The following is a 20,739-nucleotide window of genomic DNA, read 5'->3' as shown; positions in this document are numbered from 1 at the left end:
ACGAGATCCCCCGTGTCTATGGGATTTCCCAGTCAAGAATACTGGAGTGGGTTTTCCTTCTCCAGGGAACCTTGCTGACCCAGGAATCAAACCCTCATCTCCTGCATTGGTAGGCAGATTCTTTACTGCTGAGCCACCAGGGAAGCCTATATTTGTTTTACCACAGTTTGAAAACAAAGCTTGTCTTTAAAGAATTACATCACTGTCAGTGTTAAGTTCATCATTCGTAACAAATGTAGTACCACTCTGCTGGGGGATGTTGATAACAGGGATGCTCTGCCTATGTAAGGGCAGGGGCAAAAGGGAATCTCTGAACCTTTGTATCAGTTTTGCTGTGAACCGAAAACTATTCTTTAACCCTCTTAACCATTTTTTGAAAGACTTCTTAAAAGAGCAGTTGTGTATTTCACCACAAGTATAGTGTATATAAAATGTATAACATATGAAGTATATATGATACATGAAATTATAAAATATGTCTATAAATATAGATTTTTTAAAAAGTATATATATATAAAGTGAATATGGAACTATGTATTAGAAAGAGATACAATTTTACTCTCAACTCCACAGCAGAAGTTGTGTGTTCTTAGACAAGTTATATAACTTCTCCAAACTCTAATATTGTTTTGTATAAAATGAGAAAAATAATGAAGCTGGTAGCTACTTTGTAGGGATGTATTAGGATTAGAGATGATCATGTAAAGGGCCTAGAAGAATCTCTAATGTACAGCAAGTGCTCAATAGGTAAAAGCCATTATCACTGAAAATTTTGTTCATTTATTATTTGGCTATGATAGTTTATATATTTATTCATTATTTTTTCTACAATCAGAATGCTCACTTGAATTCTAAACTGCTGACTGTCATTGTGTGTTATGTGTGTTAGTCGCTCAGTCGTGCCCGACTCTTTGCGACCCCATGGACTGCAATCCACCAGGTTCCTCTGTCCATGAGATTTTCCAGGCAAGGATAGTAGAGTGGGTTGCCATTTCCTTCTCCAGGGGATCTTCTCAACCCAGGGATCGAACCCGGATCTCCTGCACTGCAGGCAGATTCTTTATCGACTGAGCTACAAGGGAAGCCCAACTATTTTTAACTTCTTTGTTTTGTTTTGTTTTATAGGCAACAATTGGTATTGACTTTTTATCAAAAACAATGTACTTGGAGGATCGAACAGTGAGTAATGTTTTCAGTGTTCAATTTTCTGCAACACTGCAGGACAGAATATTATGCTTAAAACTATAATCAGTGATTGTTGCCATAAGAGTACTTAGCAAAGTTGCCAAAGTTGGTATATAGGCCTTGAGAAAAACTGTTATTATAGAATGAATAGTACTTAGCACTTTGAATTCTTTATCCTCAAGTAGACTCCAAAGGGGAGAGAAAGCCATTATTTATAATACTCTGATAGCCCTAGGCTTGTTAAACAAAATATATTGTCTTGACTTGGAATATTATAACAAATAGCATTGAGATAAGAATATTTTCATGAAGAAATTAGAGCTGCTAAAGACCTTTTGTGTACCACTCTGAACCATTCAAACATTTCATTTGAATATCACACAATTTGTGAACTTCCGGGCTTTGTCGGAATATGGTATATACCAAAGTGACTGTGAATAGACAAAAGTAATGTGTATCTCCCTGTTTGATTTTTGTCTTCCATCTTTTGGAATGCTCCCTTTAAGTGCGATATAAATTCTGTATTCTAGCCTGCTGTCCCTTGAAGAGATTCTTGTCACCTAAACAGTAACTCTTAAATGCATTATTTTGGGACCTGTACCCAAAAAGCATTATCTCTAATGACATTTCTTTAAGTTTGTAAGTCTTTTTCTTTTGGATGTTCTCCTTTATGTTTTAATATATAGCATTCCATTTCTTAAAATTTGAAAACAGAAACTGCTTTATGATGATAAAAGAACTTAATGCTTGTTTTCAGGCTTTTCTTCTGGAATGTAGATGTGAAGAAGAAAGTAAAGACACGTTTAAGTAGGGTTGTAAAAAGATATTTCTCCTTTTTGCTACATTATATATAATGTTCTAGAAATAAATGTGTGGGAGAACAAGCACAGTCGTCAGAGATCCAGTTTCAAAGTGTTCTGTATCCAGTAGAGAAAAGAGACATTTTATTTTCATTTCAGAGGGGCTGATCATTGACATTTACCTTTGTTTTTCTCTTTTATTTTCACTGTTTGAACATGAGCAGTCTCCTTGTGCTGTCTGGAAGGTATAGGATTCAAAGAGAGGTTGTAGAGAGGGGGGATAAAAAGGAAGCTGTACTTCTTGTCCTGTGAAATCTTTCCTATTGCTGTTTTTTATTTTTTTATTTTTTTGAGTTATGTACCTTCAGAGCAAGCAAATTTTAAATGTTACTCCCTTTTGAAAAAGGGAAGGAATTTTATGTTTTCATTCCTCATATCCCTGCAACCTTTTGCATGAGTTTCCTTTTTACCTCCTTGCCACCTTCCTCCCTTTAAAAATATTATTTCTTTTTTCTTTTTAGTATGAGTTTGGTTTTTTGTTTTTTGTTTTTTTTTATTTATTTTTTCCCATCCCACAGATCAGGCTGCAGCTGTGGGATACTGCGGGTCAGGAACGTTTCCGTAGCCTCATTCCCAGTTACATCCGTGATTCTGCTGCAGCTGTAGTAGTTTACGATATCACAAGTAGGTATTTTGCAACGGGTTGACCTTTCTTATTTTTCTTGCTTGTTTGACTGATTTTATTGTTAGGTACGATTGCAATTATGGGACACAGCAGGTCAAGAGCGGTTCAGGAGCTTGATTCCTAGCTACATTCGTGACTCCACTGTGGCAGTTGTTGTTTATGATATCACAAGTGAGTGGGGGGGGAATTACGCATTTCTAATCTTCTTTCAACCTTTAGCTTAGTTGCATGCATGTTCTTGTTTTGTGCTTGTTTTCTATACCGGCATGTAAAATTGAGTTTTATCATACCAAACCTTATCACACACCATCTAGGTCAGAGTATTTGCTTCATTGTTTGTACCAATATATCTTATTTCTACTATGCCAGGGTTTTTTGCCCCAGAAATTTTCATTTGGGTCTAATTATGAACCCTCTCCAAGGCTTTCTTAGTATCCTGTAATCCCTAAGCTACACCATAATTATGATTGGAAGAGTGTCTCCTTTTTTATTTAATTTGATTTCAGATTTCTCTAAAATAATCTGCATTTATGTCTCTTGCCAAGTTTTCCAAATCCTTCAAGGCTTCTACTGAGGCTGTTAAAAGCTTCTGATAACCAGCTTTTCTCTGCTTTCACCTTCTAGCCATCCTCTCTATAGAGGAAGAGCAGAGAAAACTTAATTTCTGTTAATCATTTTCATTTGAGTGAAATCTGGATTCTCTGACTAGTTCATTTACTTTGTTGCTAACAAGTGACACTTTTCATTTCTCTCCAAGAAAAACATTTAAATGGGAGACTAAAACAAGTGATGGTCTTCCTTTTTCTTTTCCCTCAAGACTGAATAATAATGCCTTTGGCATTTTAAGTGACTGTAAATTTTGAATAGAGCCTTGATGACTGACAGGGACATATTATCTGATTAAAATTGTCTTTGTAAATTGGTTTATGATATATTAGGCAATATTAAGTATCATTCCATATAGTGCTCCATAATTTAGGGAAACCAGGATAGTACCACATCTTGGACTTCTTTAAAAACATAAACTATAATATTAGCATACATTTTTACAAATTTGCTCAAACAGAAATCATATTTACTTAAGAATCATTACAATGGCAGAATTATAAGTTAGAGGTTTGCATTCAGAAACTTTTTATTTTGGTTAGGTGCCAAATGCAGTCCTTCTTTTCTTGAAGCTTTTCTTTGGGTTGCTACCTGTTTTAAAAATGTATGTTCATTATTGTGCTGTCATAAGTTTTGCAGCTTTAAAATGTTTGTGCTTACTTTAACCAAATCAAGTAAAACCAGGTGTATTCTTTGAAATTTGTGCACATGTGGTTAAAATATTAGCAAATTGTTTTCTTTAGCTGCTGTAAGAATTATTGAAGTACTCAGAATCCAGGGCTGGAAAAGATGGGTTTTGTTATTAGTGATTCTGGTACATTAAACTAATAAACTCCAAGTTAAAGTGATCACAAACTGAATAAGCAATGCAAACAGAGTGGTGTTGAAAGCTATTGAAAGGCTTTACAAATTTTGTGGATGTGTTGGGACTTACTGGCTGATGTACTTTTGGAGATGCTTTCTTTGTCACGTTTGGTATGTGTAAGTAATCAAAAGAGCATTGTGGCAACATGACACCATATTATCTGCCATAGTTATCCTTTCATCATTTAAATATTTTTTTTCAGTTACATATAGTATATTATACTCATCTGGTCACGTACAAAAATTTTTAACTATTATAAAAGGTACCTTGTGGATTTTATTCTTATGATTTGTTTAGATCACTGATATTTGTATTCAGATAAAATGGAGTCATGTTGCAGGCACATTAAAGGTGGGTTCTAATGTGCCAACCCCCTTCCAACTTCCAGTGCTTTTTTTTTTCCCTTTTTGGTCCTTCACTTGGGAAGTTACTTGCAGTAACACTAATCTGTGTCTACCTTCCTATGTACCAGATGTTAACTCCTTCCAGCAAACTACAAAATGGATTGATGATGTCAGAACAGAAAGAGGAAGTGATGTTATCATCATGCTAGTAGGAAATAAAACAGATCTTGCTGATAAGAGGTATGGAATGATTTCATATGTATATGGAATGTTTGATTTCTTTGTTAAGCAGCCTATTATTTTTGTTAGTTTTTAAAAGGAGACTTGTTTAATCCTTAATCTTATGCCCCTACTCCTTTTCTTTAATGTAAGAACCTGAAATAGATAAACTCAGTCCTGGAAACTCCCTGGTAGTCCAGTGGTTAGGATTCTTTGCTTTCACTGCCAGGGGACATGGGTTCAATCTCTCATTGGGAAACTAAGATCCCACAAACCCCGCAGTGTGGCAAAAAAAAAAAAAAAAAACAACATTGAACTCAGTCCTTAAAGGAAAATAATTTTTTTGTGTGTATAAGCCCATATATAAATAACTTGTGCAAGATTGTTTACACATGAAGCTCATAGCTATTTTGTATTTTTTAGGTCTCATATTAATAAATAAAAGCAGTATTCTGTTAGAGAACAAAATATTTTTAAAAACAAATCCTATCTTTAAAGTATTCATAATGATTAAATGCACACTCTTTTGCTAGCCTTATAAATATTCATTATAATTCAGTAGTGTAGTTTTTTCTTTTCTTTTTTTAATTGTATGGTTGAGCCAAACTGTGAGGTTGAACTGAATAGCTTGATTGTGATACCTTAGTCAAATGAGCAAAGATATATTCAAGTCACAGGATGCAAAATGTATTAACATTCACTGTAGAACCCATGGCTTGAATATCTGCCTTTAGCATTCCTCAGTGATCTACTAGATATTCTTTCTGCTTTAAGTAATCTTGACAATTTAATATTTGAAGTTTTTACTATTTATTATTTGTTTATTCATTAGTTGGATATTGAAATTCCAGTAATGAACTTTTGCTGTTAATTTAAAAGTTATAAAGAAATACAGTATGTTCAAAGATTTATGAAATGTAAAGCCTATTTCTGCTCACAGTACCTCATTTGGAATTGGCAAGAAAGTCTTTATTTAAAAATAAAGTCAGCATATGACTTCATCTTTTCTTTATGAAAATCATTTTTCAGACTTCGATGCTATTATATAAATTTTCATTATTTATCTTCACTATGAGAATTTGAAGATCTTACATGTATATATTCTTATAGTGGAGAGTCCCAGGATACCTTCACTATTAAAAGAAAGATTATATATATATTTGTTTCTCTTTATAGCTGGAATTATCTAAAAGGATGCATACAAGCATCTGTTCTTTTTACTGCATAATAGTTGAGTATACAGATACAGAAAGTTATCTAAATTATGTTTATAGTAACTTTTCTCTAAGATAATATCTGTCCATTGCTTTAGAACTTCTTTCTCAGTAATTTTTGCCAGACTATTGCCTGTTAGCTTTCACATTTAAAAGAATTAGTCTTAAAAAAAATTTAATTAAAAAAAAAAAGAATCGGAGTCTTGTTCATTCCATTAAAATAATTTTGTTTTTTCATCTATTTTTATTATTATTACTTCATCTACTTTATTTTATTAATGTAACAGTTGCCTTGTTTTTTAATTGAAGTATAGTTGATTTATAGTGTTTCAAGTATATAGCAAAATGATTCAGAAAAAAATGATTCAGTTATATTAATACATATATACGTATTTATCCTTTTTTAGATTCTTTTCCATTATAGTTTATTATAAGATACTGAATATAGTTCCCTGTGCCATACAGTAGGTCCTTGGTGTTTATCTCTTTTACATACAGTGTGTATCTGTTAATCTGAAATTCCCAATAAAATAATTTTTAAATGAGGAAAAAAGTTAAAAAAATTTTTTACAGCATTAAAAGAAAATCTTTGGTAGTGGGTGGCCTTTCATAAGCATAACATGGAATTCTAATGCCTTAAAGGGAAAGATTGATAAGTTTGAATACATAAATATAAAAATTGTATTCACCTATTAGGTTGGCCATTATTCAAAAGATTGATAATGCACTGTATCATCAAGCATCTGAATAGATTAATACACTGAAAATGTAACTAATACAATTTTCAGCAGAAACAGTTTAACATCAGTATTTAAGATACTTTTTGACTGAAATCTACCTCCAATAACTTATTCCATAGATATACCCACAGAAATGTGAAAAGATGAACATAGAAGAGTTATTATTGCACCATTATTTGTAATATTAAAGAATTAAAATCAGTCTAAATGACTGGTGGTAGTAGTAGTATTTTAATAATATAAATGAAATTCTTCCAGTCAGTAAAAAAAAAAAAAAAGAGGAATTTATTGCTGGCTTACACAGAAGCTTAAGAAAAACCCTTGATTAATGCATATACCTGAATCCTTTGTCTTTAAAACAAGTAAATAAATAAGATGCTTCTTTGGCCTAGAACAAATCTGTGTAAGAATAAATGAAACTTAACTAGTATTTTTTGGGAAGAGAGTGGGATTATATAGGAGTTTATTGTATTGGTCTTTTAAAAATTACTGTTGTAATCAGAAAAAAAAAGTTTTAATAACAGCAATTTAAAGTTAAATGACCTTTTCCACTTTCTTTGACAGTTAGTTTTTTCATGAAAACTTGGAGGAAAGACTGGAATATATCTGTTACAGTGTCTTAGCACCTAGATGCTCAGTATTCTTTTTGTCCTCTGTAGCCCAGTGCTTTGCAGACGTTTCAAACCTGAGAATCACTTGTTAAACACGGTATATTAGACCCTCTTTTAAGATTCTGGCTATAGAGGATTGTGATCAACTTTAAATTTTTTGATGTTTTTGAGCCTTCTTCCAGATTCAGTTAATCCAGAGTAGGTCCCTTGAATCTATGTTTTAATTAATCTTTCTAGGTATGTGCATGCTAAGTCGTTTCAGTCATGTCTGACTCTGTGGGACCCAATGGACTGTAACCTGCCAGGCTCCTCTGTCCATGGGGATTCTCCAGGCAAGAATACTGGAGTGGGTTGCCATGGCTTCCTGCAGGGGATCTTCCTGACCCAGGGATCAAACCTGTGTCTCTTGCGTCTCCTGCATTAGCAGGCAGGTTCTTTACCACTCGTGCAACCTAGGAAGTCCCAGGTTCTGGGACTTCTGACAAATCCAAACCACTGTTGTGAACCTTGGTATAGCTAACTTTCAACCATTTTATTGAGGTGACTTATAGTTCTACAACTAGGTAGAATTTCTACCTGGAATCCTTCACATGTAGGGTCTATGGACTAATAATCATTGATTCAGAAGATGTTTGTTGAGTATCATGTATATTTCAGAGGATGCTATATATATTTCAGTGAACTAAAATCTTCAAGGAGATTTTATTCCAGTGAATAAACCAGGCAATAAGTAAATAAAGAAAAAATAGCATGTTTTATAGTGATATATGCTAAGGTTGAAAATAAAGCAGGGAAAAGGAATGTGAAATGTTAAGGACAAGTTTGTAATATTAGGTGGGATAGCAGTGGAAAACCTCCCTGAGAAGATGACTGGTGACCTTTGAGTAAAGAAGCTAAGGAAGTGAGGGAGTTAACTATACAAGTATGTTGAGGAAGAAAAGGTCCTAGGCAGATAACTCAGAAAATACAAAATTACTGAGTTGGGAATACACTTATTTGAGAGACAGCAAGGAAGCCTATATAACTGATAAAGAGAATGATGGAAAGAGCAATATGGAAATGAAATGAAATTAAAATAAAATGAAAGATAATGAAGGCCAGATCATGTAGCACAAAGTAAAAACTTTCTGGATGAGATTGGAGGGTTTAAGCAGAGGAGTAGCTTCTCATAGGTCACTGTTTGCTCTGTTGAAAATGCATAAGGGGAGAAGAGAGGAGGATAAACTAGACTTTATTCCAAGCAAGAAATAATGATGACTTGGACCAGGATAGTGGTAACTTGTGTGGTGATCAGTGGTCAAATTTAGATATTTTGAAGATAGAACTGACAGGATATACTGATGTGATAGATAGAATATATACTGATGGATGGAATATATGATGTTGGGGAAGGAGTCATCAAGAATGACCCCTAGATTTTTGGCCTGAGAAATCGTCATTAACTGAGACAGGAGAGACTGCATAAAGAAACAGTTTGGGAGGGAATATCATGACTTCAGCTTTTGGTCATTTTAAGTGTAGAAAGGCTATTAGCTATCCTAATAATTAGAGGTCAGGTAGGCAGTTGGCTATGAGCATGCAGTTCAGAGCAGCAATCCAAGCTAGATATATAAGTTGAGTCATCAGCATATAGATGATATTTAAAGCCATGAGACTGCATAGGATCTCCAAGGCAGTGATTGTAGATAGAGAAAAGATTCAACGAGTAAGTTTTAGGGCATCTGAAATCATTTTTTCAGAAATCCATACTGCTGAATGGGGTTGCAAAGAGTTGGACATGACTAAGCGACTGAACTGAACTGAACTGAAGTGTTTAAAGTTCTGCTGCTGATTGTCTGTCAGCTTACTTTCAAATGGTTAAAAAAATATATTTTTAAAAATTTATAGATTAATACATAGAGAATGAGTGGATTTAACAAGCAGATAGGATAAAGTATTAGCAGTTGAAGTATTATATATAAAGAATGATTTTGCTCTAGAAGGTGGAGAAATTGTAGAATAATATCTTCTTGTAGACAAGAAGAGAGTGGAATCTAGTACATTGGTATAAGTTTGAGGAATAAGGACAGTTCTTCCACAGTCGTGGGTCTAGAGGTAGAATATGAGGCACATGCAAAAGTAGATTGTAGGATAGATGTGGTGTGAGCTTGTAGAAATTCTCTTACATTGCTTTGGTTTTCTGTTTTCTAAGAAGCAAGATTTATCAGCTGATAGTTTCAGTTCAATTCAGTCGCTCAGTCGTGTCCTATTCTTTGCCACCCCATAAATTGCAGCACGCCAGGCCTCCCTGTCCATCACCAACTCCTGGAGTTCACTCAGACTCACGTCCATTGAGTCGGTGATGTCATCCAGCCATCTCATCCTCTGTCGTCCCCTTCTCCTCCTGCCCCTAATTCCCCCCAGCATCAGAGTCTTTTCCAATGAGTCAACTCTTCACATGAGGTGGCCAAAGTATTGGAGTTTCAGCTTCAGCATCAGTCCTTCCAATGAACACCCAGGACTGATCTCCTTTAGAATGGACTGGTTGGATCTCCTTGCAGTCCAAGGGACTCTCAAGAGTCTTCTCCAACAGCACAGTTCAAAAGCATCAATTCTTTGGCACTCAGCTTTCTTCACAGTCCAACTCTCACATCCATACATGACCACTGGAAAAACCATAGCCTTGACTAGATGGACCTTTGTTGGCAAAGTAATATCTCTGCTTTTCAATATGCTATCTAGGTTGGTCATAACTTTCCTCCCAAGGAGTAAGCGTCTTTTAATTTCATGGCTGCAATCACCATCTGTGGTGATTTTGGAGCCCCCCAAAATGAAGTCTGACACTGTTTCCACTGTTTCCCCATCTATTTGCCATGAAGTGATGGGACCAGATGCCATGATCTTAGTTTTCTGAATGTTGAGCTTTAAGCCAACTTTTCACTCTCCTCTTTCACTTTCATCAAGAAGCTTTTTAGTTCCTCTTCACTTTCTGCCATAAGGGTGGTGTCATCTTAGATCCATTTAATTAGAATAGTTGCTTATTCATTAAACACCTATATGATTGCTGGGCACTAGGAAGACCACGATAAATGAGAGAATACTGCTCTTGAAGAGCTGACATCTTGAGAAGCTTCCCTGTAAAAGAAGCATTAATACTGTGTATCAAGAAACTTTAACATATGTCTTTGACTCACTTGTTCCAGTTACAGAAATCCACAAAATCCAACCTAAAGAAATGATCCAAAGTGCTCAAAGCACAAAGATGTCCATAGCAACATTTTTCACAGTAGTGTAAAATTTGAAAGCAACATACATTTTTAATACTTTGAGACTGGTTAAAATAGATAAATGTCTAGCCATTAAAAATTGTTTTACATTAAAAAATTTTAATCACAAAACTAAATTTTTATAATCTGATATTAAAATACTGGGTTGGCCAAAAAGTGTGTTTGGGTTATATATTCTTTTCCATTATGGTTTATCATAAAATATTAAATATAATTCCCTATGCTATACACCTCTGGTTCTTGTTGTTTATCCATTCTGTATAGTTTGAATCTTCTAACCCCAAACTTCCACTCCATCCCTCCCTTCCTCAGCAGCCACAGGTTTGTTCTTTATGTTTGTGAGTCTGTTTCATTAATGTCATATTTTAGATCCTATATAAAAGTGATATCATATGGTATTTGTCTTTCTGATGTAAGAAGTGCACAAATTTTAAGTATATTGCAGTTTGATAATCAAGCTAGTCTTACCTGTATAACTAGCACCGTATTAAGAAAAGTTCAGCTTTCTTGAGACGCGCCTCGCTACTAGAGCTCCTGGGCTTCCGTGTCCCCAGGCCGGCCCTGTGGTTGGCGGCTTCCGGGTGGCCCAGAGCGAGGGTGGCCCCGCTCGAGACCCGCGTCGCCATGGCCGAGGTTCCCGAGGTGTTGCAGCAGCAGGAGGAGGACCGCAGTAAGCTGAGATCTGTGTCAGTGGACCTGAATGTTGATCCCTCGCTTCAGATTGACATACCTGGTGCACTCAGTGAGAGAGATAAAGTCAAATTTACAGTGCACACCAAGACCACACTGCCCACGTTTCAGAGCCCAGAGTTTCCTGTTACAAGGCAACATGAAGACTTTGTGTGGCTACATGACACTCTTATTGAAACTACAGACTATGCTGGGCTTATTATCCCGCCGGCGCCGACCAAGCCCGACTTCGATGGCCCTCGAGAGAAGATGCAGAAGCTGGGAGAGGGTGAAGGGTCAGTGACGAAAGAAGAATTTGCCAAGATGAAGCAAGAGCTAGAAGCGGAGTACCTTGCTGTCTTCAAGAAGACGGTGTCTTCACACGAAGTCTTTCTCCAGCGGCTCTCTTCCCACCCTGTTCTCAGTAAGGACCGCAACTTCCACATGTTCTTGGAATATGATCAAGATCTAAGTGTCAGGCGAAAAAATACTAAAGAGATGTTTGGTGGCTTTTTTAAAAGTGTGGTGAAAAGTGCTGATGAAGTTCTTTTTTCAGGAGTTAAAGAGGTGGATGATTTTTTTGAGCAAGAGAAGACTTTCCTCATCAATTACTACAACAGGATCAAGGATTCCTGTGCAAAGGCTGACAGGATGACCAGATCTCATAAAAATATCGCAGATGATTATATCCACACTGCAGCCTGCTTGCATAGCCTGGCTTTAGAGGAGCCTACAGTCATCAAGAAGTACCTGTTGAAGGTGGCTGAGCTGTTTGAAAAACTTAGGAAAGTGGAGAGTCGAGTCTCCTCAGATGAAGACTTGAAGCTGACAGAGCTCCTGCGATACTACATGCTCAACATAGAGGCTGCCAAGGATCTCTTATACCGACGCACCAAAGCCCTCATCGACTATGAGAATTCAAATAAAGCGCTGGATAAGGCCCGGTTAAAGAGCAAAGATGTCAAGCTGGCCGAGACACACCAGCAGGAATGCTGCCAGAAGTTTGAACAGCTCTCTGAATCTGCAAAAGGAGAGCTAATCAATTTCAAGCGGAAGAGAGTGGCAGCATTCAGGAAGAATCTAATTGAAATGTCTGAACTGGAAATAAAGCATGCCAGGAACAACGTGTCCCTCCTACAAAGCTGCATCGACCTGTTCAAGAACAACTGAGTGAAGGACTGAATGTGAAGAAAGCCAGCATCACTTGCACTCAGATCATTACCACAGAAGATTGACTTGATTTATCTTGACTTCAGTTTAAAATTATGTGAATACATATTTTGATTTCTAAAGATCTTAACACTTAACCATGTTGGTTTAAAAATATTTCTATTGCATGCTCCTTGGACATAACTAATCTTGATGCAGTTAATACCTCAGTGGGTAGAATCTTAAGTACTGGGTTCTCCTCTAATTTGTAGTAATGAAGAAGGGGTGCAGAATCACGTGCCTTCTGGAGCGAGTGTAATCAGTAGGGGCCCCACACATGTCATTTCAAGTTTCATGTGCCCGCGTCCCTGTAATTTAGGGTAGGTACCTGTTAATGGCAGATGAGTCAGCTACTCGTTGCAGGTAACAGACATTCCATCCCTTTGTCAAGTGATTTTCCCCTTTCTTACTCACAGATCGGTAGTCACCTTCAGCTGTTTGTACTATAACAAGAGCAAGAAAAATACCGTATCTTTATATATACCCTTTGCAACTCCATTTTTGTAGCTGGGATACAAATATTTGTGGGGAGAGGCTTATCTTGAGGGTATAAGAACAACTAATGTGAACCCCTCCCTTCCTGGTGGGGGGCACAGTATGTGTGTGCTTGGACTTTTTATAAAGCATCCAATAAAATAATCCATGCTCTCCAAAAAAAAAGAAAAGTTCAGAACCTTGTTTATAATCTTCATATCATCATTCAAAAAGGTGAATTTGTTTATTTTATTTTTCTACAGGCAAGTGTCAATTGAGGAAGGAGAGAGGAAAGCCAAAGAGCTGAATGTTATGTTTATTGAAACTAGTGCAAAAGCAGGATACAATGTAAAGCAGGTAAGTTATTTGAGAATGAGAGGGTTAAGGTTATCAAATTGAAAAAATATATTTTAAAATAATTGTATGAGTTTTCTATTCTCTAGTGTAAGATTTTCTTCCAGTTGACAGTAGCAGGCCTTATGAATTAGCAACATACTACAATGAACAGTGAAAAGTCTAAATGTGACATAGTTTGGGAAAAAGAGACTTGTAAAACCTTTCAGATTGTTCATAGAACGAGTATTTCATTATGATTAGAAGATGATTGCTGTGTTGTAAACTGGCCATACTCTAACTGCATCCCTACTGCCTTGTTTTAAGGTGAATTTTCTTCATTTTAGTGTTTAATGATAAGATTATGATAAACAAGTATTTGCTTTCAGGCTTGTTATAAAAATACATTCTGATTATTTTATCCTTAATAACTGCTGGTATTAACAGTGTTTATAACAGTGTTTATTCCTGTTTTGGAGAACAGGAAAATATGGGGAGACCTCCCATTATCAAGTTGTTACCTTAAAGATGGGGTAACCAAAAACTTCCCTGCCTAATTCTTCAGGTCTACATATCATATAGAGTACTGGTCCCAGATTTATAGGCTTTACCTCCCAATAAATTATTTTTAAATTGTATGTTATCAGTAAAGGGGTAAAATTAAATCCTTGAAACTGAGTAAGTAGAGCTTTATGAAAAATTCTCATTATTGTTTTCATTTTTGGCTCTTCCCAATTCTCTTTACCTTGAAACATATGTAAGTAATACTGAATTGTCACTAATTCCCTCCTCATACTATATTGTTTCATGGCTCCATATCTGCATTCGTGCTGTGTTCTCTTTGCTTAGAATACTCATTTTCTTCTTTCCTGACTGATACCTACCCATATTTTTAAGTTTCAGTTTAGATGTCAGCTATTTAGAGGTATTTTCTCTTACATTCTCCACCGTGCTGTTCTGTGCTTGGTTGCTTGATTGTGTCTGACTCTTATGTGATCCAATGGACTGTAGCTTACCAGGCTCCTCTGTCTATGGGGATTCTCCAGCCAAGAATACTGGAGTGAGTGCCATCTCCTCCTCTAGGGAATCTTCCCAACCCAGGGATCGAACCCAGGTCCCCCATTTCAGGTGGATTCTTTACATTTGAGCCACCAGGGAAGCCCATTCTCCACCATACCTCCAGGTGTTATCACTTAGTGATAAATGACTCTCTTGTGTGCTTTCACAGATCCTTGACCCCTGTGAAACCCCTGTTATAGAACTTACCATATTGTATTGAAATTGCTTTCCCATCAAAATTATATATTCTCAGAGCCTGCAAGTATATAAGGAATTTATTAAACAGTTTGAGTAGTAAAAGTTGCCATAATATTATCATATGTTACTGTTTTAAGACAAAGAAGTGGGTAGCTTCATTTACCTTTCTGTATTTACAGATGTTTTGATAAGGATGTGAAATAGTTGCTTATATGTTAGAATATGGTCTTCTCCAAGACATCTTTGGATCTAGGTTAACCCCTAAAGAAGGGGTTGCTGTGGTCCCCTAGTCCCAACCTTAAGTAATCTCATAGGTTTAGTAACAGCTTTCTTGAGGTATAATTTGTGTACCACAAAATTCACTTGTTTTAAGTGTAGGATTCAGTTATTTTCAGTGAATTTACATCATTGTGCAACCATCACCATAATTCAGCTTTAGAACATTTTCATCACTTGCCATGCAATTTTTTTCTAGAAGCCTGACCTGTACAGACAGATATTGGTACCCATTGATAATGAAGAGAGACTTTTTACAAAACAATCTTATCCTGAATTTGAAACCAATGTGCTACTTTATTATTTCTCCTTATTTAGATGATATGTCTGAATGTGTGGTTTTGCTAAAGTCCCTATTCTATTAGGACCTAATTTTGTTATTTTTTTAAATATAAATGTGACTAAAATTTCTGATTTCAAACTTTGGAACAGAACTGCCTTTTAATGTTTTTGTAGCTTCTTAACTCATAAAAACCATTACGTTTTATTTTATAGAGAGTACCAACGGTGTGTTTAGAATTTTATTTCAATATTTAAAGACCTATGCTTTGTTAGCTTATATAATTAAGTTAAGGAAGAAAGAAATCCTGGGGTTCTCACATGCCCATGAAATAATGAAAAATTAAAAAGCAATTAAAATCTTATGTTAATAAGCACATTTAAATAATAGGTTTAAAATCTTCCCCCCTAACTGTATATAGTTTATCATTTAGAATGCATTTCTGCCATGTGTGGAAATTACTGACTGATTTTAACTTTTAGATAAGAAATAAATTATAATCCATTTTTAAAAATTATTTTTTATGGATTATCTGTTCCTTGAGTTAGGTTTTATAAAGGAACTTAAAACTAATCAGCTAGAGTATCACTTTTAAAACTTAATTTTTAAATGACCAGTGTTTTTAAAATGAAAGTGTTTATCTTTTTAGTTGCACCACAAGTCACTCCAATGTTTTTTTTTAAAAAATGGTCTTTGATACTGGTTAGCTGTATAGAAAAATTGAAATTTTCTTAAGTAAACTTTTTATCAAATCTGCCCAGTAACCATTGCCCAATTCTTGACTGGACAGTGCACCTTGTGTGGTTGGAGTTCAGTGCTTATTTTCCTAGGATTAGAGATTAATGGGTCTCAATTTTAATGTGCATCAGTTACCTGAAAGTTTATATAAACTACTAGTTCCTGAGGCTTGACTTACAGATATTGATTCAGTAAGTCTAGGTTAGTATCCTAAAATCTACATTTTTAATAAGAATACCAAGGGATTTCTCATGCAAACCATACTTTGTAAAAAGACACAGAAAGCCATAGAGATGGTTTGTCAATTATATCAAATATATTCAGTGTGATAATTGTTTGAACAAGTGTTAATTCCCTAATCCCTGTTAGATGCAGAAGACAGGCCTCCTACACTCAAACCCCTCAATCTTTTGTAGAAGCCAAATTTAAAACATGAGGAATTAAATGTCATGCGTCCCAAGTGTCAAAATGTGTCTTCGTAAAATAAGAGGACGAATGTAGTGAAACCCAGAAGCTCTCTTGATTTGGTTGTTTCCACACTTTAGGACCATCATTTAGATACCAGGTCTTGTTGATTGTCCTTTTTCCGTTGGTGTATTAAGGTACTTGTCTATTTATTGCCTTGTTTGCTCCCATAACTTATTAACTGATAGCTGCTCCAATGTTGCCCAACTTTAGTTTACTCTCCATTCTGCTGCCAGAATGATTGTTTTACAATACAGATCTGCTCAGTTTACATCTGTGAATTTTATCCTGAATTTTAAGCAAACTTCTTAGTGTGCTATGCTCTACTGTTCAGAATATGTGATCTGGCCCCTCCATATAGCACAATTCTAATCTTTGGCCACCACATACCCATACAATACATCTTAAAGTGCCTGAAGTTTACTGTGTTCTCACATTTTCATTGTATGGGATTGTCCTTTCTAACACATTCCTTCCTCCCTATTTGCTATCTGTAATTAAAAGCCCAGTTTAAACATAATCAAATGTAGATGTGCCTTTCCTATTTGTTGTAGTAGCTCTTTTAATATTGAAGTTTTTTGTCAGCTCTGCCTCCCATTAGACTGAACTCAGTAAATGTTCATTGAATGAAAGAATAATATACTGAGCTTGATTAATAATTTAATGACTGTGCTTGACTGTGTCTTAAGCTTAGAAAATCTAGGTTACATGGGGAATTTTCCTTCATTCAGTACCTTGACTGCAACTTAGATAAAGATACATTGAATTTGTTTTAATTTAGCTAAATTTATATTGAACTTTTCCACTAGTTTATTAAGATAAGTATTTATAGGGATATGTACACATCTTGAGTTTATAATTAAATGAATTTTGATAAATGTAATGACCACATTAATGAAGATACAGAAATAGGTTGTTTGATTTCCAAATATTTGAGGCATTTCTAGAGTTTGTTATGGCTTCTAATTTAATTGTGCTGTGATCAGAGAATATCCTCTGTAACATTTCAGTTGTTTATAATTATAATTCACTGAGACTTGTTTTACGGCCTGGCACGTGGCCTGTGTTGATGAATGTTCCATGTGCCCTGGAAAAGAAAAACTTCTCTGCAATTGTCAGGTACAGTGTTCTATAAATAATATCAATTAGGTCAAAACAATTGATAGCATTGTTCAAATCTTAGATAGCCTTAGTAATTTTGGGAGGTGGGTAGTTCAATCAATTACTAAGGATGGGGTATTAAATTTTTCTATAACAATATTTGTATTCATGGGAGCTTAGTTCCCCAACCAGGGATTGAACCTGGGCCTTCAGCAGTGAAAGCATGAAGTCCTAACTACTGGAGCACCAGGGAATTCCTTCTGTCAGCTTTTAGTTCATGTGTGTTGAAGTTTTGTTATTAGATGCATACATGTTAATGTTGTTATCCTCCTAATGTGTTAATTTTAAAAATAATGAGAAATATTGTTCTTTATCTCTGATAATACTGCTTTCCATTATTTGATCTTAATATGGCCACAGCAGCTCTCTACTTATTGTTTACTTGGTATCTCTTTTTCTTTGTAAAGTGAGTCTCTTGTAGATGTTATACAGTTGGATTTTTTTTTTCCCCCTCTGGTGTGGCTATCTTTTGAGTGTTTGGTTTATTTAGATTTAATTGTAGTTAGGTTTATTTCTACCATTTGCTCTTTGCTTTCTACCTGTCCCTCTGTCATTTTTGTTTTAATCAAATACTTTTATGTTGTGTTTTAATTCCTCTTTTGATCCTTAGCTTTTGTTCATAACCTTTTTAGTGGTTGCTCTAGGGGTTAAATTAGAGTTAGTATTATGCCATTTCATATGAGATTATGCACCCTGTCCTTTGTGTTCTTGTTGTCACGTATTTTGTATTTACATATATTATAAACCTCCATATTAAATGTTTTTTTTTTTTTTTTAGATTTACTTTTATTTTTTGACTGTGGTGGATCTTTACTACTGCATGTGGGCTTTCTTTAATTGCAGCTCATGGGGGGCTACTCTCTAGTTGTGCATGGGCTTCTCATTGCAGTGCCTTCTCTTGTGAAGAACTGGCTCTAGGTGCATGGGCTCAGTAGTTGCGGCTCATGGGCTATAGAGCGCAGGCTCAGTAGTTGTGGCATACAGGCTTAGTTGCTCTGCAGCTTGTGGATCTTCCAGCACAGGGATCTAACTAGTGTCCCTTGCATTCCAAGGCAGATTCTTAACTACTAGATCACCAGGGAAGCCCAATAAATATTTTAATTTTCGCTTTAAACAGTAATTAAAAGAAGAAAAAAGATAATCCTATTTACCTATATACTTACCATTTCCAGTGCTCTTCATTCCTTCTTACAGATCTAAGTTTCACCTGATATTTTTCTTTAGCCTAAATAACTTCCTTTACTGTTTGTTTCAGGGGTCTCCTAGTGATAAATTCTCTCTGCTTTCACATATGCCAAAAGGCCATTTGAAGAATAATTTTGAAGAATATTTTTGAAGAATATTTTTGAAAGTTTTAAAATTTTGTTTTGGAAAGAAATTTTTCTCTTCCAGTACATCAAAGTTGCCTTTCTATTGTCTTCTGGATTCCATTGTTTTTAATGAGAAGGGAACTCAAATTTATATCATTCTGTTTGTAATGTGTTGTTTTAAAGTATTTTTCCTGTCCCATTTTCTTATTTTCTCCAGTGGCACATCTATTAAATGACTTGATATTATCCCATGCCTGCTAGTCATTAAGGCTTCTGTTCATTGTTTTTATTACCTTATTTTCCTCTCTTTTCAGATTATATATTATTATTGATGTGTCTTCAAGTTCACTGATCCTTTTTCTGCCATATCTAAACTGTGATGAAGTCCATTCAGTGAATTTATTATTTCAGATATTGTAATTAAGTCCTAAATTTTTTTTATTTCTTAAAATTCCCATTTCTTTGTCAGAATTCTCCATCTGTTCAATCATTATGGCCATTGTTACCTTCAAGTTCTTGAACATATTTGAGTAATTGCTTTGAAATTCTTGTCTGCTAATTCCACCATGGGAAGTATCTGATGGCTCAGCAGTAAAGCATCCACCTGCAGTGCAGGAGACGCAAGTTCAATACATGGGTCAGAAAGATCCCCTGGAGAAAGAAATAGCAACCCACTCCAGTGTTCTTGCCTGGGAAATCCTGTGGACAGAAGAGCTTGGCAGGCTACAGTCTAGGGGGTTGCAAAAGAGTCGGACATGACTGAGTGACTAAACAGCAACAAATTCCAACATTTGGGTCAGCTAAGAGCCTATTTCTGATGGCTGTTTACTTTTTCTCTTGACTCTAAGTAGATTTTTCTTTTCTGTTTCATGTATCTAGTAATTTTTTATTGTATGCTTGGCATAGTATATACATAGAGATTCTGGTTTCTGTTATTTTTCTCTAAAGTTTGGGATTGTATTATGGCAGGTTGTTATATTGCTGCCTGATGATCATGAGTTTGTATAGTCTTGATATTATGCAGTTCGGGTGGGCCTGTAGAAAGCCTGAGATGTTCAGCAGGGTTTTTTATTTTGGTGAGACTCAAACTCTAAACTGTATCCCTGATGCAGGCGGTAGCTGAAATCTCTGCTCATTTCTTTCAGCATTCTTTCTAGCTTTTGCTTTCAAGTAGTTCCTTGGAGTCATCTACATGGTGACTCCTTAGAATTTCTCCTACATATGTACCATTAAGGAGTTAACTGAGGGTTTGTAGGAATTTTATGTGTAAATTTTAGGGCCTCTTGGCTCCCTCCTTTTTGTTATTTCCTTCATCAGTATGGCCATCCTGGTAGTTAGTTGACACCTCAAACATGTAAAACTCTAGTTTTTGCTTGAGTTCTAACCACCCTTTATTGTACAAGCTAGGATTGGCTCTTGGGAAAACCTGTTGATAAGCATGACTCTCATCCATTGAGTGTGAGTTCTGTTTTTCCCAGGATTGAATTACTCCTAGTTTGTATCTCCTCTTGTTACTCTTGAAAGTCTTCAAATAGTTGTTCAGAGTTAATAATTGCTATCTGCAAGAATGTTAGTCCTATACAAGCTGCTGTGCGTTACCAAAAGTGGAGTCTATCTTGAACTGGGGTAAAAATTAAAATATCATAAATGAAATAGCTGAGACTATTTAGCATGTACATACTTAGTCTTATTTAATATTGAAGGTTAGTTTACTCCTGGATTCTGTATGTTGTTGCTTATCTAAGATCAGTGTAAGTAGATCTTTGAAGTAAATTATTTGGTCAGTGAGTAACATATCAAAAGAAGTGATTTTGAAGAAATAATGTCAAATTCCTTCCGAGTTTTTGTTGTAGGTCAGTAACAATTTAGAAATGGTGCTGGTATTCAAAAATTTACCAGGTAAATTTTACAGTCCAGTCACTACCCTGGAACACATTGGGAATCACACTCTTGTGAGCTATTCAGTAACCATTGTGTGTGTTTGTTCAGCCATGTGTTTGCAAAACAGAGTTCCTTTTGATGATTGTGCATT

The 20,739-nt window shown here is 35.5% G+C and overlaps 2 protein-coding genes across 3 annotated transcripts in view; both read left to right on the top strand.

Moving 5' to 3' along the window:
- Positions 1–20,739, top strand: part of RAB6A (RAB6A, member RAS oncogene family) — an 84,495-nt gene that overhangs the window by 53,271 nt on the left and 10,485 nt on the right. The window contains exons 3-6 of one of the 2 annotated variants that reach the window (XM_052652352.1): positions 1,126–1,179; positions 2,736–2,841; positions 4,614–4,725; positions 13,151–13,244. In XM_052652352.1, the coding sequence (XP_052508312.1) occupies positions 1,126–1,179; positions 2,736–2,841; positions 4,614–4,725; positions 13,151–13,244 (366 nt within the window). Of the gene's footprint in view, positions 1–1,125; positions 1,180–2,563; positions 2,670–2,735; positions 2,842–4,613; positions 4,726–13,150; positions 13,245–20,739 lie in introns of both variants that reach the window. The other variant, XM_052652353.1, reaches the window with a different exon arrangement.
- LOC128060099 (sorting nexin-5-like) lies at positions 11,160–12,625 on the top strand. Its single transcript, XM_052652351.1, has one exon. The coding sequence runs from the start codon at positions 11,160–11,162 to the stop codon at positions 12,372–12,374; it is 1,215 nt and encodes a 404-aa protein (XP_052508311.1). The 3' UTR covers positions 12,375–12,625.

This window comes from Budorcas taxicolor, chromosome 15, assembly GCF_023091745.1.
Source record: "Budorcas taxicolor isolate Tak-1 chromosome 15, Takin1.1, whole genome shotgun sequence".
In the NCBI taxonomy this organism is placed as follows: Eukaryota; Metazoa; Chordata; class Mammalia; order Artiodactyla; family Bovidae; genus Budorcas; species Budorcas taxicolor.
Note: the sequence above shows the minus strand (reverse complement) of the source record. Positions and strands in the feature narration are given on the sequence as shown.